General features: G+C 57.6%; 2 protein-coding genes and 1 non-coding gene across 12 annotated transcripts in view; 2 read left to right on the forward strand and 1 right to left on the reverse strand.

Annotated features, from left to right (window-relative positions):
* Positions 1-2,953: 2,953 nt before the first annotated feature.
* On the forward strand, positions 2,954-7,536 carry CHPF2 (chondroitin polymerizing factor 2). Its single transcript, NM_001244592.2, is given in 4 exon segments — positions 2,954-3,216; positions 4,000-4,564; positions 5,282-5,464; positions 6,229-7,536. Coding segments are annotated over 4 exon segments (2,319 nt in total).
* Positions 7,276-7,393, forward strand: MIR671 (microRNA mir-671). Its single transcript, NR_032684.1, has one exon. It is a non-coding gene; the product is annotated as a microRNA mir-671 (primary transcript).
* A 299-nt stretch (positions 7,537-7,835) lies between the features above and the next one.
* SMARCD3 (SWI/SNF related, matrix associated, actin dependent regulator of chromatin, subfamily d, member 3) overlaps positions 7,836-21,144 on the reverse strand; it is a 37,104-nt gene continuing 23,795 nt past the window's right edge. For 2 of the 10 annotated variants that reach the window (XM_015135210.3, XM_077995171.1), the window contains 12 exons: positions 14,323-14,534; positions 12,520-12,562; positions 11,578-11,700; positions 11,338-11,460; positions 10,992-11,087; positions 10,732-10,833; positions 10,347-10,508; positions 9,289-9,386; positions 8,975-9,110; positions 8,489-8,611; positions 8,261-8,362; positions 7,836-8,019 (listed from right to left, as the gene is read on the reverse strand). In XM_015135210.3, the coding sequence (XP_014990696.1) occupies positions 7,966-8,019; positions 8,261-8,362; positions 8,489-8,611; positions 8,975-9,110; positions 9,289-9,386; positions 10,347-10,508; positions 10,732-10,833; positions 10,992-11,087; positions 11,338-11,460; positions 11,578-11,700; positions 12,520-12,562; positions 14,323-14,534 (1,374 nt within the window). In that variant the 3' untranslated portion in view covers positions 7,836-7,965. 10 annotated transcript variants of the gene reach the window in all.

The following is a 21,144-nucleotide window of genomic DNA, read 5'->3' on the forward strand; positions in this document are numbered from 1 at the left end:
AGTCCCAGCTACTCGGGAGGCTGAAGCAGGAGAATGGCGTGAACCCGGGAGGCAGAGCTTGCAGTGAGCCAAGATCACGCCACTGCACTCCAGCCTGGGCGGCAGAGCGAGACTCTGTCTCAAAAAAAAAAAAAAAAAAAGGAAGAAATAAAGGAAATCCTTTATAATAAGATAATACTTTTATTTCAGTATGCTAGAAAGCATAATTAGTCAGATGCTTGTATTTATGCATAGGAGCACCTTGATTGTGGCAGTGCAAATGCAGACATGCAGACCTAACGCTATGAATAACACTGCTATCAGTGACACAGTTCTCCAAAATGGTAACTCCGAATAAATTCCTGAACACAACAAAGTATAATCTTCCTTCTGTTAACATGGTGGTTACATTCCTTAAAAATTCAGCACATTTCACACCCCTACAAGATTACTTTGTTTTTGTATATAAGACACAGGCACATCAGATGATTATAACCAGTGTTTTCCTTTTTTTTTTTTTGTTTTAACCTATATGAATGTTCAGTAGGACATGTGAAAGCTGTGCGGGATCAGGACAGTTTTCTTGTGTGATACTATCTTGCAATGTGCAAGACAGGGAGCCTCCTTGGCTCCTCTCCCCCAGTCATTTGACAACAAAATTGCCCCGTACATTTCCAAATTGCTCCTTAGGGAGAGTGCCATTCTGGTTGGGGAACCACTGTGGTGGTCCGAATGCCCTACCTGTCCCCTGTTCCCCAGCCTTACTTTGGGCTGTTCTCCCCTCACCAGGCTCTAAGATGCCCTGGACCTTCCCAGTTCTTCTCCAAGCCAATCTCTTCTCTCAGGACATTCCGGTGCTCTTTTCTTTGCCTGGAAAACTGTCCACTTCATGTCTGGATAACTCTTCCTGAACCTCTGGACCTCAGCATTACCAAATTCCCAATCTAATTTAATACTTTCTGTTTAGTTTTTCCACAGGACTCTGTGCTTTTCTGCAATGGTACTTATCACAGATTGGGATTTCTACCTGTTTTATTCTTGCTATGTCAAGTGTGTTTATTACCTGTCTCCCTCAACTTACAGTTCCCTGAGAGCAGGGACCATGCCCATCTCGTCCACCACTTGTTTACCCAGCACTCACGAAGATGCCCGGAACTTAGGTACGTGTCTGGCAAACAACAAACATTTCTTAGGCAACTGAAAGGCTGATGGGATTCCCCAGCCAATTGGGAGAAAAGCGCTCTCGAGGGTGGGGGTATGCTTTTTCCAGGACTGATAGGGTTCAGCCCAAGCTACGGGGCAGCTTTGGTCCACTCTGGATTTGCCTGGATTCGCCTTTGTGGCGGCGCACGCGTCTTACTGACGGGCTGCCGGCTGGGGCCAGGTAGCCCCGCATCCTGGCCGAGGCTGCTATGCGCTGTGCGGTTAAGCCGTGGGAGCGACCATAGAGAGCGCGCGGGCGGAGCGAGCGGCCGGATGCGGTCACCATAGAGACGGGTGACTGACAGGCAGCGGAAGAGGAAGCTGCGGACAGGGGCTGTGAGGTGGCAGCGGCTGCAGCGGCGGAGCCGGCGCCTCAGCGGGAACTGGGGTCTGTTCCCCCTTCCCCGTCCCTGCTCCCTGCCAGGCGCGTGTGGGACGCCGCTCTTGGTCCCCACGTCTCCGCCCCGCCCCTTCCCTGGACGCCGGGAGCCCCTGGCCGTCCTTCATCCGGCGTCCTCCCCGGGCCCTGAAACCCGGGCCCCCTCCCCGAGGGCCTTGGGCATCCCTCCTGGTCCTGCGCTCGCTGCCTCGGTGCTGTCTCTGGCGCGGCCTCCGCTCCCGCCGACGGGCCCGAGAACGAGGTCTGTGCCCCAGTCTCCCAGCCGCGACCTCCGACCCCTACTCGCAGAACGACCTGAGCTGGACTCCCGAGCCCCCTTCCTAGCAGCCCGGTGACGTGGCCAGTTTCTGTTTTGAGACGAACGGCGAAGACTCGCGTTGGGCTTTCGTTCTAGGGCTAGATTTGGTCTCTGATCGCCGAGAGGTAGAGCAGGGGCTCTGGGACCCCGGCAGGGGTCCTGTCGGAAGCCGGCCGCGCTTCTCTTTGCGTTCCCAGGACCCTGGCGTTGTCTCTAGTTGCTGCTTGTCCTCTGTTTGCTTTTGGTTTGTTTCGTTTGCCCCCTGGGGCCTTGGTAAAACCAGGCACCGAATCGCTTGCACACAGTAGGAGTTCCAGTCCGTGCCTGCTGTCTCCTCAGCAGCTGGGGTTCCGAGGAGAATGCCCTGCAAGATGGCTCCATCCGCCATGGCGCTCCTGAGAGGCTGTCAGTGCTGAGTCACCGATCTACCTCATTCGGGTGGGCAGAACTTGTGTGTGCCATGCGAGTGGCTCCTGACCGCTTTCCTGTAGCCATTGCGTCTCCTCACACGCAGGGAGCAGAGTAGAAAGAGGCTCTGACCCCTTCCCTTGTGCCCGCCGGGCCTGCCGCAGTAGCCCGCCTGAGAACCGGTGCCAGAGGCATGCTCCGGCTCCTCTGTTTGAGGGCTGTTGTTTTGATGGATCGTGTGCTTTTCCCTAACCACTTATCACTTGCTGTCATCACCTGTTGACTTAGGCCCAGTCTGCAGATGTGTGTAGTGCTCCTTTTTGGGTTAGCTTTGGCAGTATTGAGTTTTACTTCCTCCTCTTTCTAGTGGAAGACAGACCATAATCCCAGTGTGAGTGACTTTGATTGTTACATTTATTACCGTTTTGGCTGGGGGTTAGATCTGACACCTTCACCTTTGAAGAGCAGGCAGAAGGAGTTGTGAAGACAGGACAATCTTCTTGGGGATGCTGGGCCTGGAAGCCCTCAGGCCTTGCTCTGTCATTGGCCTCACTGACCCCAGGTTCCCTGGTTAAAACTGCAAGCCTACTACTGGCCTGGTACCCATCAATCCATTGATTCTTGGGGCTGTGCCCCTGGGCACCCACCTGGCAGGGCCTACCACCATGCGGCTGAGCTCCCTGTTGGCCCTGCTGCGGCCAGCGCTTCCCCTCGTCCTAGGGCTGTCTCTGGGGTGCAGCCTGAGCCTCCTGCGGGTTTCCTGGATCCAAGGGGAGGGAGAAGATCCCTGTGTCGAGGCTGTGGGGGAGCGAGGAGGGCCACAGAATCCAGATTCGAGAGCTTGGCTAGACCAAAGTGATGAAGACTTCAAACCCCGGATTGTCCCCTACTACAGGGACCCCAACAAGCCCTACAAGAAGGTGCTCAGGTGAGAGCAACATGTATGCATAGTCCCCAGACACTGGCCCTGTTTTGGGCTGGTGTAAATCCTTGCCGCTGCCTTTCCGCTGGCAATCCGCGTCAGGCAACTTGGAGCAATTCTGGCTTATTTTCCATCATGGTTTCTTCCTGTATTTTCCCTCCTTCTCAGGTCTTAGAAAGTCTCACATTCATTGGTGTTAAATTAGGGTTCAATGTTTTTTGTTTGTGTTTTTTTGTTTTGTTTTGAGATGGAATCTTGCTCTTGTCGCCCAGGCTGGAGTGCAGTGGTGCAATATTGGCTCACTGCAACCTCTGTCTCCCGGGTTCAAGTGATTCCCCTGCCTCAGCCTCCCGAGTAGCCGGTATTACAGGCGCATACCACCGTGCCCAGATAATTTTGTATTTTTAGTGGAGACGGAGTTTCTTCATGTTGGTCAGGCTGGTCTTGAACTCCTGACCTCAGGTGATCCGCCCGCCTTGGCCTCCCAAAGTGCTGGGATTACAGGCGTGAGCTACCGCGCCCGGCCAGGGTTCGATGTTCTTGAACAGAGTAGGAATTGCATCTAACCTATCTAGTCTATCCATAGTAGACACCCTCCCTTCCCAAATCAATTCCAATGTCAGCTACTTAGTGGATACTCAGTTGAGTACCTAATTAATATTGACAAGGAAGGAGGTTTCTCCCTTCTCAGCCTCAGCTCACTCACTTCTAGAGGGGGATGTATATACTGAATAAGCTGGGTTCCTAAAGATTAGGGAGTTGACCCCTGGCACACCGGTCTCTCCACAGGACTCGGTACATCCAGACAGAGCTGGGCTCCCGTGAGCGGTTGCTGGTGGCTGTTCTGACCTCCCGAGCTACACTGTCCACTTTGGCCGTGGCTGTGAACCGTACAGTGGCCCATCACTTCCCTCGGTTACTCTACTTCACTGGGCAGCGGGGGGCCCGGGCTCCAGCAGGGATGCAGGTGGTGTCTCATGGGGATGAGCGGCCCGCCTGGCTCATGTCAGAGACCCTGCGCCACCTTCACACACACTTTGGGGCCGACTACGACTGGTTCTTCATCATGCAGGATGACACATATGTGCAGGCCCCCCGCCTGGCAGCCCTTGCTGGCCACCTTAGCATCAACCAAGACCTGTACTTAGGCCGGGCGGAGGAGTTCATTGGCGCAGGCGAGCAGGCCCGGTACTGTCATGGGGGCTTTGGCTACCTGTTGTCACGGAGTCTCCTGCTTCGTCTGCGGCCACATCTGGATGGCTGCCGAGGTGACATTCTCAGTGCCCGTCCTGACGAGTGGCTTGGACGCTGCCTCATTGACTCTCTGGGCGTCGGCTGTGTCTCACAGCACCAGGTGACAGCTCTTTCAAGTCATTCCCGGTCTCTGATAAGCTAGTGGGGGATGAGTGATTAGCTTTCCTCCCAGCAGCACCTTGGAGGCCATTGTTCCTCCTTCCTGGCCACTGACCGCCCCCGTGGGCCCTCTGTTGCTCACCTTTGGCAATCTGAGAACCTGGGGCTATCAAAAGTGGTACCTTGTTAGGAACCCGTAAGCAAGACCAAAGGGTGCTCCTACTCACCAGTCCTTCTCCCCTGCCCCCCTGCCCTCCACACCTCTCCCGATATCAGCACTTCAGTTATGGCAATGTGGGCATGTCTTAGAGATGGCTACTCCCCAGAGAAGTGAGGTGATCACTTTTCCAGCCCAGAGAGCTGCCCTGTTTATTGTCCCGGAGAAGAGTGGAAGAACCCAGAGGTGGCTCATCCTCTCAAACCAAAGTATTGGGAAGATTTTCTGGCTTACTTCTTTCATTCCCTTGAGGAACAATGGGAATCTTTGGGGGAAGAGAGTATCCTTATTACTTTTAATATGTTATTTGTGTGACGGCTCACTTTCCAAAATGTGGGCAGTGAAAGAGCTGGGGTTAAGCGAGGTGCTGGAAAGGGTGCCTCCTCTGTCCTCTGTTCTAACGCAGCAGTGCTAACAGACGTGAACACTGAGTATGGTTAAGGGTGGTTTGGGACTGGCAGCTCTTGTGTGTGTCATTGATTGGTCTGATTGTCCCTCTAGGGGCAGCAGTATCGCTCATTTGAACTGGCCAAAAATAGGGACCCTGAAAAGGAAGGGAGCTCGGCTTTCCTGAGTGCCTTCGCCGTGCACCCTGTCTCCGAAGGTACCCTCATGTACCGGCTCCACAAACGCTTCAGCGCTCTGGAGTTGGAGCGGGCTTACAGTGAAATAGAACAACTGCAGGTGAGCTGAAGAGGAGCAGGTGGGCAGAGGACTGCAGTCAGAGGGTCAGAGAGAGCCTGAGATGTCCAGGCGTACAATGAGCGAGCAGCTGGCAGTGGGGCTGGTCTAGGCCCTGTATAATGGCAGGGCAGGAAGAGGCTGACCATACTTACATTTAAAACAACTACAGGGACAAAGGTCTTTGGGGGTCCAAAGCAATCATAAGGTAGGCTCCCAGGACAACTTGAATGCAGCTAAAGGGGTTTGCAAGTAGACTCTGAGGATCAGGAAGCTCCGCACAGTGTTCAGACAGAATAGTTTTAGCTCTTCCTCAATAGTGCCTGTCCACTGGGGAGGCAAAAACTCTGAAGTTTCTTAACTTCTAGAACTGTCCCAAGAAAGCCCAAGGGTGGAAGGTAGAATTCTCAAGTTGAATGTCGGGGTTGGCAGAGGTGGAGTATAGATGAAAACAAGGGTGTGATTATGAAGAAGATGTGAGTCCTTTGGGTATGGGAGAGAAAGGCTGTTGAGCTTCTATTTCAAGATATTTTTACCTGTGCAAAAAGCACATTTTCCACCTCCTTCTCATGGCATTTGTGTAAGGCAAGTAGGATTCCTGTCTGTTTGCATTTTAGAGGTGAAGAATAATGTACAAGGGATTCAGTGATTAGCGAGGGACCCGTCACTAAGTGTTGATGGAGTTGGGACAGAGCTCAGCTGTTTGAATCTTACAGCCCAGGCAGCTGGAGCTCGCACTAACTTGAGGTGCATTCCCTCCAACCCAGGCTCAGATCCGGAACCTGACCGTGCTGACCCCCGAAGGGGAGGCAGGGCTGAGCTGGCCCGTTGGGCTCCCTGCTCCTTTCATACCGCACTCTCGCTTTGAGGTGCTGGGCTGGGACTACTTCACAGAGCAGCACACCTTCTCCTGTGCAGATGGGGCTCCCAAGTGTCCGCTGCAGGGGGCTAGCAGGGCGGACGTGGGTGATGCGTTGGAGACTGCCTTGGAGCAGCTCAATCGGCGCTATCAGCCCCGCCTGCGCTTCCAGAAGCAGCGACTGCTCAACGGCTACCGGCGCTTCGACCCAGCACGGGGCATGGAGTACACCCTGGACCTGCTATTGGAATGTGTGACACAGCGTGGGCACCGGCGGGCCCTGGCTCGCAGGGTCAGCCTACTGCGGCCACTGAGCCGGGTGGAAATCCTACCTATGCCCTATGTCACTGAGGCCACCCGAGTGCAGCTGGTGCTGCCGCTCCTGGTGGCTGAAGCTGCTGCAGCCCCGGCTTTCCTCGAGGCCTTTGCAGCCAATGTCCTGGAGCCACGAGAACATGCGTTGCTCACTCTGTTGCTGGTCTACGGGCCACGAGAAAGTGGCCGTGGAGCTCCAGACCCATTTCTTGGGGTGAAGGCTGCAGCAGCTGAGTTAGAGCGACGGTACCCTGGGACGAGGCTGGCCTGGCTTGCCGTGCGAGCAGAGGCCCCTTCCCAGGTGCGACTCATGGACGTGGTCTCGAAGAAGCACCCTGTGGATACTCTCTTCTTCCTCACCACTGTGTGGACGAGGCCTGGGCCCGAAGTCCTCAACCGCTGTCGCATGAATGCCATCTCTGGCTGGCAGGCCTTCTTTCCAGTTCATTTCCAGGAGTTCAATCCCGCCCTGTCACCACAGAGATCACCCCCAGGGGCCCCGGGGGCTGGCCCTGACCCCCCCTCCCCTCCTGGTGCTGACCCCTCCCGGGGGGCTCCTATAGGGGGGAGATTTGACCGGCAGGCTTCTGCAGAGGGCTGTTTCTACAATGCTGACTACCTGGCGGCCCGAGCCCGGCTGGCAGGTGAACTGGCAGGCCAGGAAGAGGAGGAAGCCCTGGAGGGGCTGGAGGTGATGGATGTTTTCCTCCGGTTCTCAGGGCTCCACCTCTTTCGGGCCGTAGAGCCAGGGCTGGTGCAGAAGTTCTCCCTGCGGGACTGCAGCCCACGGCTCTGTGAGGAACTCTACCACCGCTGCCGCCTCAGCAACCTGGAGGGGCTGGGGGGCCGTGCCCAGCTGGCCATGGCTCTCTTTGAGCAGGAGCAGGCCAACAGCACTTAGCCTGCCTCGGGGCCCTAACCTCCTTACCTTTCCTTTGTCTGCCTCAGCCCCAGGAAGGGCAAGGCAAGATGGTGGACAGATAGAGAATTGTCACTGTATTTTTAAAATATGAAAATGTTATTAAACGTGTCTTCTGCCAAACTGTTTTTTAGGTCTAGGGAAAATTGAGTGAGGAGAATCCAAGGGAAGGGTATGGGGAGTTTGTCCAAAAGGACCCACTGTCTCCTCACCCTCTTCCCTCCCCCTTCCCTCCCCCTTCATCCCCCACCCTCCCCAGTTTCCAATGACCACGCGGCTGCTGTCAGATGAATGACTTTTAATCTAGCCCCGCACCCCAAGGTGGCAGAGGAGTGATGCTGGAGCCCAGGGCAAAGCACTGGGGCCCGGGGCACGGCCGGAAGTTCCCTCGTGCTGCTTATTTCTGGGCTCCTAGGTGTTGCGCACAACCAGCGACTGCTCCAGCTCCTGCCTGCGCTGCTGGATCTTTAGAGGAAGTGAGAACAGGAGCAGGTGTCAGTGTTCCTGGTGAGTGATCAGGACAACCCCCCCCTACTGACACCGCCTGCCATGGAAGAGCATCTGGGAGCAGGGAGGGCCATTGCATGGTGAGGCGGTATGGTGAAGCTTTACTGTAGGGAGCTGTGAGGGCTGCCCACAAGCTGAACAGGGAGGTTTCTCTTGGAGTTGAGGAGGGGGAAGCCTTAGGGCAAGGGTCCCTCCATACCTTGCAGTAGAAGTAGCGACTGACAGCCTCCTGGGACCAGGGCTGGTGGTAGAACTCAGCCCGGCGCTCCTCTTCGGGGTTGCCGGCTACATCTGTCATCACCTGGGAGGGAGCGTGGGGTGAGCCCTGAGCCCCGAATCCCCTCACCTGCCCCTGGAGTACAACGTTTACTGTCTTTCCCGATGTGCTTGTCTTCCACTCCAGTACTCCCTGAGTCTCCCTCTTCACCTTGAGGTCCCGGCTCTGGGAGCGGAGCAGGTCTTGGACATAGCCTTTGGGGTCTCTGGAGAAGCTTAGCATGAAGTCCCTCTGGATCTTGAGCTGGTTTATGGACTCAATCGTCTCATGGATCTGCAGGTAGAAAGATAGATGCTTTCCACCTGGCTGTGGTGATGTGGGAGAGGAGGGAAAAGGAAGTGGGAGGGAAGGGGAGACCTGTGAAGGACAACCCCTCAGAGCCCCTGATTCCTCTGAAGTCCCAGGGGCGGAGGGGATGGGCAGAACTAAACTTGGAATGAGGTTCAACTCCAAGCAGCATGGAAGGGCCATTTGTGCCCCATTGGCCCACAGTCTGGTCTCTCTTTTTTTTTTTTTTTTTTTTAATTTTTTAATTTAACCCAGACTGCTCATCTGCAGCCACACCCTGGTCTCAGAAAAGTCTCCTCTATCATCTCTGGGTTAATATCCCACTCCGGCTCTGGGCTTGGGCCCCACCTTACTGTCCAGAGCACTGATCTCCTGCTGGTTGGCCGTGGACAGGAGGAAGCTGCTCATCTGTCCCTTTAATGGCTCCTCTACTTCCACGTCAATGTCATAGCACGCCGTCTTCTTCTGGTCTGAAGGGTCCACGCTGCCAGGGAAGTCCAGCCCTTGGTGTCCACGATGCCCCCATACAGGCCCCAGGGCGCAGGGGCTGGGGCAGATCCAACAGGGAGGGAGAAGAGATGGGAGTGGGAGGAGAGGGAGGGGCAGGGAAGGCAGGAACGAGATCATTCCCTGGTCTGAGAAGCAAGCTGGGGCCACCTCACCTGATGACATGGTTGATGACAATTGGGTCAGGGGGCAATAGCAGGGCTGTGAGGCGCTGGGGAATCTCAGAAAACTTCAGCCGGGGACAATCAAAAATCTGAAGCAGGACAATTGGGGAGAGAGAGATCACTCTTCTTGAAGAGATCATCACGCAGTTGTAGATCCTTTTGTTCTAGAAAGGCTGCAAGAAGCTGAGAGGAAGTCTGATTCCTTAGTGCGCATGGGGATGGGATTGGGGTGGGCTGGTCTGGCAGTGGAGCCACCCATACGGCTGACAAGGTAGGGGGTGGGTCATTGTGGGGCAGGGGTTGAGAGTGCAGGCCCTGAGTCAGCCTGTGTATGTATCACTCCTGCCTCTGCCGCTTACTATGCAGCCTGGAGCAAGTTAACACCTCAGGGCTCATCTCTAGAGTGGGGATGGAAAGAATACCCATCTCCTAGGGCTGCCGTGGGAAGGCAGTGAACTAATACACATAAGGTGCTTGGAGCAGTGCCTGGCACATGGTAAGTGCCCAATAAATATCAACTGCTGTTTTAACTCCTCAGGTTTATCTGCTGTATTTATTTTTAAATGCATTAATAAGAATATTCTCTGTTTTGGTGGAATTTTGCTGAATCCCTTTGCAGCAATTTGATTTTCCTAACTGCCCAGGAGAGTAGATAGGACAGGTATTTTCACTCCACTTCAAAGATAAGGAAACAAGGTTCAGAATCGCTGAGTCACTTACCCAGAGTCCAGACTCAGGACTAGAACCTGGGGATCCTAACTCCAAGTGCCAAGAATATTACATTCCAGAAAGCGGTTGGCTTTGTAGGGTTTCCAGGTCTTCCTAACTTGGGGGGGGCTAACATGGATTGACTGCAGCACAGAGCTAATCCACAGTAGGGCCTGAACTAGAATCCTGGTCGGTCTCTTGGCTCCAAGACCATGACTGTGTATTGCTTCTGCTACTCAGGAATCTAGAAGGGAGGGGTGGTAGTTACCTTGGTAGAGGTACTTCCCCTGCTGGAGAACTCTGCCTGCTCCCCAGATCCCAGGGTTCAGGAGAGAGGTTACCTGCTGGAAATACTTGTCCCCATTGATGTATTCCTTGTCATGGGAGTCCTGCAGCCTGTTGGTCTTCACATACTGCCACAGGGCCTGGACGATGGCTGAGCGGCTCTGTGTGTGCAACCCCAGCAGCCGGGCTAGGCGGGGATCCAGTTTGAACTGGGGAGGCTGAGAAAAGGGGACCGTGAAAGTTAGAACAAAGGGAGAGAAAGGAAGGAGCCCAGGGCCAGGCCATTCAGGACTATGGGGATGTGTTGATTGAGGAAACATGCCCCTGGGGAAGGATAGGGTTGGGAGGGGAAGGAGGTCTCTCGAGATGCACCACTTTGGGACCTAGGCCTGCCCTGAGAGCCTTGTGTGGCGTGTATGGGGCAGCGTGGCAGGTGCAGACCTGGTAGTCCAGCATGAGGAGCAGCGTGCAGCGCACACTCAGATCCCCAGGCCGTTTCACCTGGAAGCCGTCCGTCTCCTGGGTCGTGGGTGTCCGATGCCACTGTCCAGGAGAGAAGAGCTGTGTCTCCCAAAGGCCCATCTGGAGTGGTGGGGCCCAGGACTCTAGGGCGGTCCCTGACCCAAATCTGTGCTCGTTCTTCAGGGATTCTGGCCTGTGGGAAGGTGGCAATTCAAGGGCGGAGGGGCTCTTGGTCTTACCTCAACAAGGTGGTTGTCAGGACCATAAAGATCTTTGTCCAGCTCGATGACCAAACTCTTGAAGAAAGAAGAGAACTTCCGCTTCTGTTTGCTGGGCTGTGGGAGAGGAACAGGAACCATGGGGGCAGAACAGGGACAGGGTGGGAGAAGCAGAAGGAGGCCAAGTTGGCAGCAGACAGGGCAGTGGGCTTAGATGAAATCCTCTGCACCTGGAATGTCTCTAGGCCTGCCCCCACCTCCCCAGCCTGGGCTGACTCCCTAGCCCTTAGTGCAGACACTTTGTTCTGTTCTCAGTGCAGCCCGTGCCCACCCCAGGACACCTGGAGAGACCTGGGCCGGGACGTACATCATCCAGGAGCTTCCCCTCCACCCGTAGCTCCCAGGAGGCAATGCTGCCATCGGAGTCCTCAGCGTCAGGCTTCGCAGGGTTAAAAGTGTTGGAGATATAGAGACGCAGCTTCCGCTTTTGCTGTAGAAATAGAGTGTAGAACCTGGCAAATGCTGTGTGCTTCCACCCTGACTACCTTGCTTCCCCATCCTGGTCACGCGACTCAAGAGTCCCCTTCCTACCCCCGAACTAAGGCACCTTCATGGGCCTCTTCAGAGCCTCCTGGATGTCCACCCGCTTCCGCATGATGGTTTGATCCAGTTTCCTCTCAAATGCCAAGAGGTCCATGTAAGCCTGGGACTCGGGGACCAGCTCCCGAATCTGGAGGAGGAGGAGCAGGGCAGGAGTCAGAGGCTCGAGTCCAGGGTTGTACCATGGAATGTATGCATGTTGTGCAATCCTAGGGTGCAAAAGATGTCGGGGGAGCCATCCTACTTCTGGGCATGGAGCTTTGACAGTGGGAACAGGACCTCTCCCCAGGATGCCATTATCCAGCAGTAGGGGCCTTGCTGTGTAGGGATAACAATTGCTTCTCCCTTTAGGAAGAGCCTTGTGTATCATCACGGGGAGGAGGTAGCAACTGTGGAACCCAGCAAAGCACTAGCCTTTAGTCTCCTCATCCTGTCATTTTCTATGTCATATGCCCACTGGGCTTCCCCTGGGCCCCTGCAAAGTGCCTAGTAGGGGCTCAATCCCTGGGACAGTTGGACAGCAGTGCTTTCTTCTTTGCTGGCACATTGCTCAGCCCCCACACCTGTCCCAACTGTGCTGTCCCCCATATCCAGCTGGACCTGGGTCCCTTTAGGATGCTCAGGATCTCTGGCCACCTTCTATCCCCTTCATTCTGCCTGGCAGCTTTTGATCCCCTAGCTCTTGCCCCCTTCTTGTCCCACAACTCTGTCTTAGTACCACTTGGATCCAGCCCCCTGACAGGCCCCTGTGTTCTGGCCCCAGTGGCTCTGCTGCTTCCCTCCACCTCACCCCCTCCCTCTGGCCTAGGGAGCCTCACTTACTAATGAGTTTTTTTAAACAAAAAGTGAAAGTGACTGTGACACTGAAGCTCTGCTTTTGAGGGGGGAGGGGAGGGCAGAGCAGCAAAGGGTAGGGGGTGGGCTGGGGGCTGCTGTGAAAGACACTCACCCTTTGAGGGAGGATTTTGTCAGCCATCTTCCTCCTCTTGGCACTGTACATTTTTTAAAGAAAAAACCAGGTTACCATGGCGACAGATCTGGGAGTAACGAGGCCACCTGCTAAATTATCCCGACATCTCCGCCCGCCTGGCTGGGGTTCCCACAGCCCGCTTGTCTGCCCGCCCAAGGGCTATGACGGTGGTGTGTGGAACTGGTGCTCTGTCCTCTCTAAGGACACAGGGGTGACCCGTCCATTCTCTGGCCTGGGAGCCCCCTTCTAACCTGCCACATCCTTAGGGACAGAGAAATTTAGACTTAGGAGGGACTGGCGAGTGGGGGTGGTGCTGCCAAAAGATGGGAGCTGCAGAAGTGTTTGAGGAAAGGTGGGGATGAGGGAGGACAAAGGAGAGGGAAGCCAGGTCTGAGGACCTTTTCTGGAAAGCAGGGGGTGCCCTGTCCAAAGGATTCTAAGCTCAGAGGGAGGGAGATAGACGACTTCCTTCCTATCCATGGAGCGGGAGGTGATGGTGTGAAGCTGGCGGGACTTGCATCCCTTCCAGGCACCCTGGGCTTGCAAGAGAATGCTGATGAGCAGGGGTACTCATGCCCTGGGACTACCTGGCAACAAGGTGAGGGACATGCTGCAGCCATAGGCGCCCAGAATGTGCATGGGTGTGACTTCAGGCTGAGGCCAAACTGACTAGGCCCAGGGTAGTAGCAGCTGGATGTGAGCTCTTTCTGACCCACTAGCTGCTGCTGACTAACCCAAAAACCCCCAGAAAAACCTTGGCGGGTCAAGAGATGAAAACGCAGCCTAGAGAATAGCTCCATACTGCCCCCGTGTGGTGTTCTCAACCACTACCCCCTCCCTATGCAGAAATCTAAGGCTAACAAGCAGATTTCATTAAAGGTCTGGTTTGTTTTAGACAGATTATCTTTGTGTAACTCTCCATTTATACAAGATAAATCAGGGAATTACCGTTTGCTGTACAAAATGACGATGCACTTTACAAAATAATTCATCATGGGATTCCTATAAGTGGTGAATTTTACCTGATGTGTAAAAAATACTTAATAATGAGGTAAAATTGATATTACACCTTTTATAGAAATCCATCTGTTGTGCAAAAAAAGCATGTGTATTTGGCTAAATACTGAAATCCAGAGGGGCACTGCTGTTGCCAGGAGCCAGCAGGGGCTTTAAGGGTGCCACCAGCTGCTGGAGGAAAATAAGGCAATGGGCTGGCCCTGGTGGCTTGGGAGCAGACCTGGTCCAGAGTGCCTAAGAATTAAGAGCGGAACTGGGCAGAGACCACCTACCACAGGGCAAATCCCCAAGCTCCACCCCCAGGGCCAGAGAGTCCCATTGAGAAAATCTGGAGTGGCTTTGAAACAGTCCGGGGTCTGGCAGGAAGGCTCAGCGGAGAACTACACTTTGGGCAACACAGTCCTACAGCTCTGCCCTCAGTCCCACTGGAAGCCCCGCCCCCAACCCAAAGACTGAAGCATCACCCAGAACCTGATGGGTGGAGAGAGGGACTGAGCAGGTGACAAGGAGAAGGGTGAGGGGAACGTGCAGGGAAGCGGTACCGGCTGCCGACGGCCACAGCCTGTCTCTACCGTGGGCACACAAAAGAATCAGGCCGGTGCCCCCTAAGCCCACCTCCCCAGAGGGCATCCGATCCGGGAAGCCTCGCTCCCTGCTAATCATTCTTCCTCACCTCTTCCAATCCCCGCTACTCTCTCACCTGGTCCCTGCGGGTCCCCAGGGCCCGCCCCTGCACGCCCCCTCCGCGCCGGGCCTCCCACTCACCTGCGGCTCCGCGCGGGGGCGGTGGGCACCGGCTGGCCCTGGCTCTGTGCCTGGCTCTGCCCGGGCGGGGGCGCTGCTCGCTTACGGGCGGGCTCCATGCCCGCGGGGGCCAGGCCGGGTCGCACGGCGGGGCTGCCCATGTAGGGGGAGCCCGGGGGGCCCATGGGCGCCCCCTGGTGGGGCATCCGGGCTCCAGACGGCATCCCGGGGCGCTGTGGGTGGGCGGGGGTGAAGCAGAAACGGGCGCCCGTGGGTCAGACCAGGGCCCCCAGCTCCAGGCGCGGTGAGCCGGCGTCTCCCCTCCCCCACCAGACCCTCGGCTGGTGACCCTGAGCGCTGAGCGATGGGTGGGAACGATGGGTAGGAGGGGCAGGGGCGCCGGAATACGCGCGGCTCTGGCGGAGGGGCTTGGCGTCTGGCTGTAGGAAGCTAACTGAAGCCAGGCACCGCACAGGGCATTGCGAGCCTCGGGGCTGCGGAAGGTACCGCAAAAATGAATATTAATGGCTTCTTTCAACCTTTCAAAGATGTTCACATCCACATGCTCCTCTACAAGACAGTCTGAGCAGGTCCTTTCATCCCCACTTGACGGATGGGGCCACTGTGGCTCAAGGAGAAAAGCGACCTCGCCAAGGTCACACAGCTCATCCAGGCCCGGCCAGCCCCTGAAGGGCTGCCTCCTGGGGGCCCAGGGCTTTGCTCTCTGCAGCTTGGTTGAAGTCAGGTACCCGGCTCCCTGCTCCGACTTCTGCTCCTCCTCCTGCTCCTCCTTCTCAGGCTTCACTTCTTGGGCGGTTCTGCCTGGCACTCACTAGCTCCTCATCTCAGCCACTCTGCTCCCTGCTTTGACCCTTCGGTCCCAAACTCCACTCCCCTCGACTGACTCCAAGTCCCCACACCCAGGGTCTTCGCTGACCCAGGGTCTAAGCTGCCCTCATAATTTGCTCCCAGGGTGAGGGCTGGAGGCAGGGCAGGCAAGGGCAGCCTTTGGGGGCACCCCAGACCCTGCCAGGATTATCTGATTGGGAGGAGGGGAGCTGCGTTGGAGGTGGGCTGCCCAGGGGGCCTGAGGTGGGTCAGGGCAGTGACACTTCCACTCACATTTCCCTTCCTGTCTGCCCAGGTCAGCAGCCACCTCCTCCTCTTCCCATCCCCACCCCAGCAAGGTCAGCAGTCAGGGTTCAGGGGGCTGTGGAGACTGAGAGGAGGCGGCTCCTCCTCCCTTGCCACTACCCCTGGGTGGTCAGATGGGGTGTAAATGAGATGCAAATGCATCGAGCGAAGTGTTCCAAACCCCACTTGTCCAGACTCCAGAAGGGAGATGGGGAGGGCCAGAGAGAGTTTCAGGGGCTGTGAAACAGAATGAGTGGGGTGGGATGGGGACTGGGACCACGAGAGCAGGAAGACGATCAGAGGGCAGGGGATGCAGACCCTGGCCCTGTTAACATGGACACATCACCCACCTCATCCCCAGGCATGAGGAGGGGCCCCTTGGGCTTGCTGTTTTCCTTCCAACTGCTACCTCCTCCTGGCCCTCCAGGCTCTGTGTCTAACCCTAATGTCCTCCCACCCTCGGTCAGCAGCTGTCTCTGCCTATCTCTCCTGCAGTGAAACCTGCCTGTCCATGTGTCTGCTTCCCTCACCCCACCTGACCCTGTCACTCACGCCTCCAGGGTAGCGGCCCAGAATGGAACCCAGGCCTGGCCACCAGCTAGATGGGGCACTGGGGCTCACAGTCACTCAGTAACTGAAGCTCTAAGTTGGCCAGATAAAAAAAAAGTCCACGTGTGCAGCCTCTCCCCACTAGATGGGCCTTTTTAAAGGGGCTCCCACCAGCAGCCAGGTTAGGATTGGTAACTCAGCTAGCTGACATGGACACTTTGGGAAGTTACCCCCAGGGGTCCCTGGGGTTGGAGGATGGGCCACTCCAGGGAGGCCCCCTCTTCCTGTCAGCTGCTCTCCCCAGTTATCAAGGCCAGGGATACTGGCTCCTCTGCTGAAGAGGCCCTGAGAGGGAGGCTTCCAGAGCCCCCAGAGAGCTGTGCCCACCTCCAGCCCCACCCCCATGAAAGGCCAAAATCCTAGGGACTCTGGTCTTACTGAGAAGGTGCCTTCCTTGGGGTCACAACCAAATTTGGCCATAGTAAACCTGACAGCTTCTTCTACACAGGGCCTCCACCCCCTCACCCATCTCAAGAGTCACAGCCCCTGCCTCTCCCATTCCACACCCCTCCACACCCCTCCCAGCCAGGCCCTACTGACTCAGCTCCAGCCTCCCGGGCTCCCACGTGCCTTTGCAGCCTGCCTGTGGCAGGACAGTGCTCCCCTGTCCCTTCGGTCTCTAGGCCTCACATCCCCAACTCCAGCCCTTCCTTCACACCTTCGAGGAGTTAAGGACATCAGCTTCTGGTGGCTGAGTCCGCCAAGGGGACCCTCAGAACCCCTAACTTGGGCTAAGTCCCTAGAGCGGGCCTCTCCCCGACCCTGAGGCAGAAGCTCCAGAGCCCTCCCGCTGAGATGCAGAGGTGGCTCAGCCTGCGAGCTTCCCACTACAGTGCCTCCAGGGTCACCTGCTCCTTGCTCCGGAGACACAAGCAGTGACACTGTCCCAACGGATGAACAGACAGCCCAGCCCAGCCTCTGCCATGTCCCCATCCCCCACCCCCACCCCCAGGGCAGGGGCAACACCTGGGCCCACAAGGAAAAGAACGAAAGTCAACCTGTCGGCTACAGCGAGGACTCCCCACTTGGGGGGGAGAGTCCCCAAGTCTCACCCCCGCCCCTGACAAGAGCCATGCAAACGCCTCCCTTCCCCGCCTCGCACCAGACCCGGCCGGCCGCCTGGCGACGTGTTCGGGTGCCAGGGCGCCAGCACAGTCCCGGAGCCGGGCCGTGGGCCATGGCGCCCCCCACTAGAGGGGTGGGAGAGCGGGAGTGCCCTCCCGGCCCCTCCCGATCAGCCCTCCATTCAGCCCGAGCCAGCTCGCTCGCCCTCCCCCTCTAACTTTCCCCCACTCACCACCCCATGGACCAGAAACTCAAAAAGTTTGCTTTTCGTGGCTTTGCGCGCCCCTCCGGCAACTTCGTCCGCGGCCATCGGGGTGGGCTCAGCGGCTCCTCTCACTCTCTCTCTCTCTTCCTCTTTCTTTCCCTTTTCTGCCTTTTTTTTTCCTCCAACTCTCCCCTCTGAGTCCTGCTGGGCTCTCTCACACTTCTACTCGAGCGGAGTGGGGAGGGGGCCCCTTCAGGGCTGCCCTGACGGCCCACGGCCCACGCCGCCGCCGCCCGCCCGCCGCCGCCGCCGCGGCCGCGGCTGCCGCATTCCTGCACTGATAAGACAGAAATAGTCCGGCGGCCCGGGGTCTGCCTGTTGACTCGGCGGGGACGGGGCCGCCTGCCTTTCCAAGCCCGCTGTCCAAACAGCGCAGATAAGCGGCGAGGCGCGCCGACCAGCCCGGCCGCGGGCGCTGGGCAGCAGTGCTGCAGCCCGAAGCCGCCGAGGCCCGCGGGAGGCGGCGCGAGGAGGGGACGCCAGGGGAGGCGGCGGGGGGTCGCCGGCCACCGGCTCTCGCCACAAATAGTTTCTCCGTCAGGGAATTCGCCGGCCGCGCCAGGCAGGGAACAGTCAGTTCCAACTTTTCCCCCAGCGGGCTCCTGCAGCATTTCTGAGGCCCTTTCCCCAGAGACCTGGCAGGCCGAGCAGGGAAACATTCGCTGGCAGGAACCGGGGGAGCCCGGCCCGCGAGGCCTCGCGCCTGCCCGGGGCCGGCGGCGGTGGGTGTGCCCGGGCGGCGGCGTGGCCCTGCGTCCACAGCTGTGTGTGCCCTTGTCTCACACGCCGTGTGTGTCCGCGCCCTTTTGTGGTGTGTCAGCTTATGTGCGTGCAGACAGACGCCCTGTCTGTGTGCCTCCCTCCACGACAGCCTCCGTGCGCGCGCCTGCGTGTGTGGCAGGACGTGGCCTGTGCCTTTCAGCTCTGTGCAAGGCTATTTCTGGGTATGTGAGTCTTTGTTTGCCGTTCTGTGAGAAAGTGAGGGCAATAGGGGAAGTATTTCAGAAAGAGGGACAGGGATTGTGTTCATGAGAACAGGAAGAGAATGAATGTGGGGAATGGCGCAGCGCCAAGGGGGTGCTTGGGTGGGTGCGTGGAGAGAACGAGGCAAGCCGAGCTTGGTTTTCTTGGGGTGGGGGTGGAGTGGGGTTAGGGGACCCAGAGGAGTTGGGGCAGCTGGGCTGGGTATAGTGGGTATATTGGGCCGGCCTCAAGACCCCAAAGAGAGGGATCTTGAGGCTGCGGTGTGGGGTGGGGTGGCAAGGGAGCCCCAGAAGGGGCGTGTGGAAGGAGTTGGCAGTCCCTGGAGTGGAGGAGGGACCGGAAGGAGGAGGGGCAAATCCTGACATACCCAGGCTGGGAGCCCTGGGCCTACCCAGGTCCCCAAAGGCCACGCCCCTTTTTCCTCCTTCTGGGGGAGGAGCCCGTGGGCTTTGGAACAAGGCCCCTTGGGTCAAGTTTGGGGGCCTGCTGGGGCCTCACTGTGAGAATCCAGGTGAAGGCAGGGCCATAGCCTAGTGCCTAGGGGAGTTTGTTGAAACACTTATTTGAAGTTGGGTCCTGAAGACTGAAGTGTCCTGACCCTAAACCCTTCAGAATGCCTTTGCCTAGGGGTCTTTTCTGCCTGCAGCCTGATTTCTGCTGGCCCTGGTTGTGCTCTTGGCTGTCACTGTTCATTTGGGTGTCCACTGTCAATCTGAAATGTCAGGGAGGGCATCTGGTCCAGGATGCTCCTCTACCACCCCTAGCTTGAAAGGGGACCTAGAGATACCCTTGCTGCCAAATCTCTCCCAGGGCTTTAGCCTAGACCCCCCCTCCACACCCACACACAGAGCCTGGGCCCTGACAGGGTGGGGATGGGTGGGTGGCCTGCCTCTGTCTGCCACAGGTCATGCAGTTAGCTGCTGGGAACCTGGGGAAGTGACTTGTCCAGTCTGCCTGCTAACCTCCAAAATCCCTGCTCACTCCCATTTCTTAGTCCCTGCCCACGATTCTTTTACCTGGAATGTCCTTTGTCTGCCCTCTGCCTTCCCTCTGCTTGTCCAAATCACATCTATCCTTTAAAGCCCAGCCCAGGCCCCACTTCCTCCAGGAAGCCTTCCCTGGTCCTACTTGTATGCAAAGATTTTTCTCTTCTCCAAATGCTCATTGCCATCTACCCAGCACCATGAATTGGCATTGGACTGGCCTGATGTGCACAGTGCTTCATGGACATTAGCTTTGCTTTTTCCCAAAGAGGCTAGGTCCCTATGAGGTCAGGGACTGATCTTTAACTCCCACTCTTCCTCCATGCCTGGGCACAGGAACTCAACAATACCCCGATACCTGATGCTTGCAAAGCTCAGTGAGCCAATGGATGGAGCTGGTACTCTGCCATTTACCTGATGGTGTGAGTTTCATGGGTACCCCCACCCACCACGGGTGCGTCTAGCAGGGGCGTGGGAAACCACAGGCCTCGGAGGTTCTGGGGGTTGGGGATAGACACCTCTAGGCTTTGTTAAAGCTCAGTGTTCTCAACTGTTGGAGAGACCTCTTGGAAAAAGAAGACAGCAGAGGAGATGCTGCGCACTCCAGTTTGGGCAGCTGGGAAATTTGAGGCAGGGCCTGGGAGATCCGGGGCTTGGTCTTGGTGGTGGAAGAGGTTGCAGGAGGTGGTTAGAGCAGGGGCTATGGTTAGGCCCCTGTGGAGGAGCTGGTGGGCTTCACTCAAGTCCATACATAAGCCCCCTCCTGAGCCACCCCTCTGGAAGACATCCTTAAATGTACAAAGACAATAGATACACCGTGCACACATACCCTCCCGACACACACACACCAGGCACACACACCAATGCAAGCGCCAGAAGGTCGAGGAAGCCACACGGCTCTGCACACACAGGCACACCTTGAGCACCTCCAGATCCCGTCGTGGGCCCCATTCCAAAGGCAGGCCCAGACACATTTGCATACTGCTTTTAGGTGGGCGACATGAGGAGCCTTCAGACCAGAAAACTGGGGCGGCGCCAGTGTGGGGGCCCGGACCAGGGCTCCCTCCTCACAAAGGCCAGGATCCCCAATGGCTCAACCCCAGAAGGGGGCTCGGCCGTGCCACGCCGCCGATGGCTCCTGCGGGTGGGGAGGCGGCCCGGGAAGAGCCTGGATTCTTCCCAGCGCAATAGGGCTCCCGCCGCACTTGGGGCAGGCCGTGCGCCTGTCGGGGGCGAGGGCGGCCGCCTGGCGCCCGGAGCCGCAGTCCCCCCTGCCGTCCCCCCATCGCTCCTTCCCTCGCTGAAGCACTACCAGCACCAAATGGCAAAGCGCCGCTCCCCGCGCAGGGAGAGATGCGCCGCGGCCTGCGGGACGGGCTCGGCCGCCTCGCCCCCACCGCGCCCGAGCGAGCGGGCGGCGGCCGGGGAGATGGGGGGCCCGGGCCGGCCCGGCCCGCGCCGCCCCTCCCTCCGCCCGCGCCGGTCCCCAACCTGGGCATGCGCGCCGCGGCCTCCCTCCCGGTGAAGGTCAGCCCGGGGCCCAGCTGCAGGACTCCGCGGCGGCCGGGGAGGCGGCGGAGGGAGGAGGGATGCGGGGAAGAGACTTAACCCCTTCCCTGCGGGAAGATGGCCACCGAGGCCGGGCCCCAGCTGCAGTCCCGCCTTCCTGCCCTCCGTGAAGGTCCCACCACCAGGACTCCGCTCGGGGGGCGCGGCAAGAGGAGCGAGAGAGCGGGGAACATGGAAGAAGGGGCTGGAAGGAGAGAAGAGAAGCTGGCGAGGGGAGAGGGAGGAAGGGAAGGG

Source organism: Macaca mulatta, chromosome 3, assembly GCF_049350105.2.
Source record: "Macaca mulatta isolate MMU2019108-1 chromosome 3, T2T-MMU8v2.0, whole genome shotgun sequence".
NCBI classification, from domain to species: Eukaryota; Metazoa; Chordata; class Mammalia; order Primates; family Cercopithecidae; genus Macaca; species Macaca mulatta.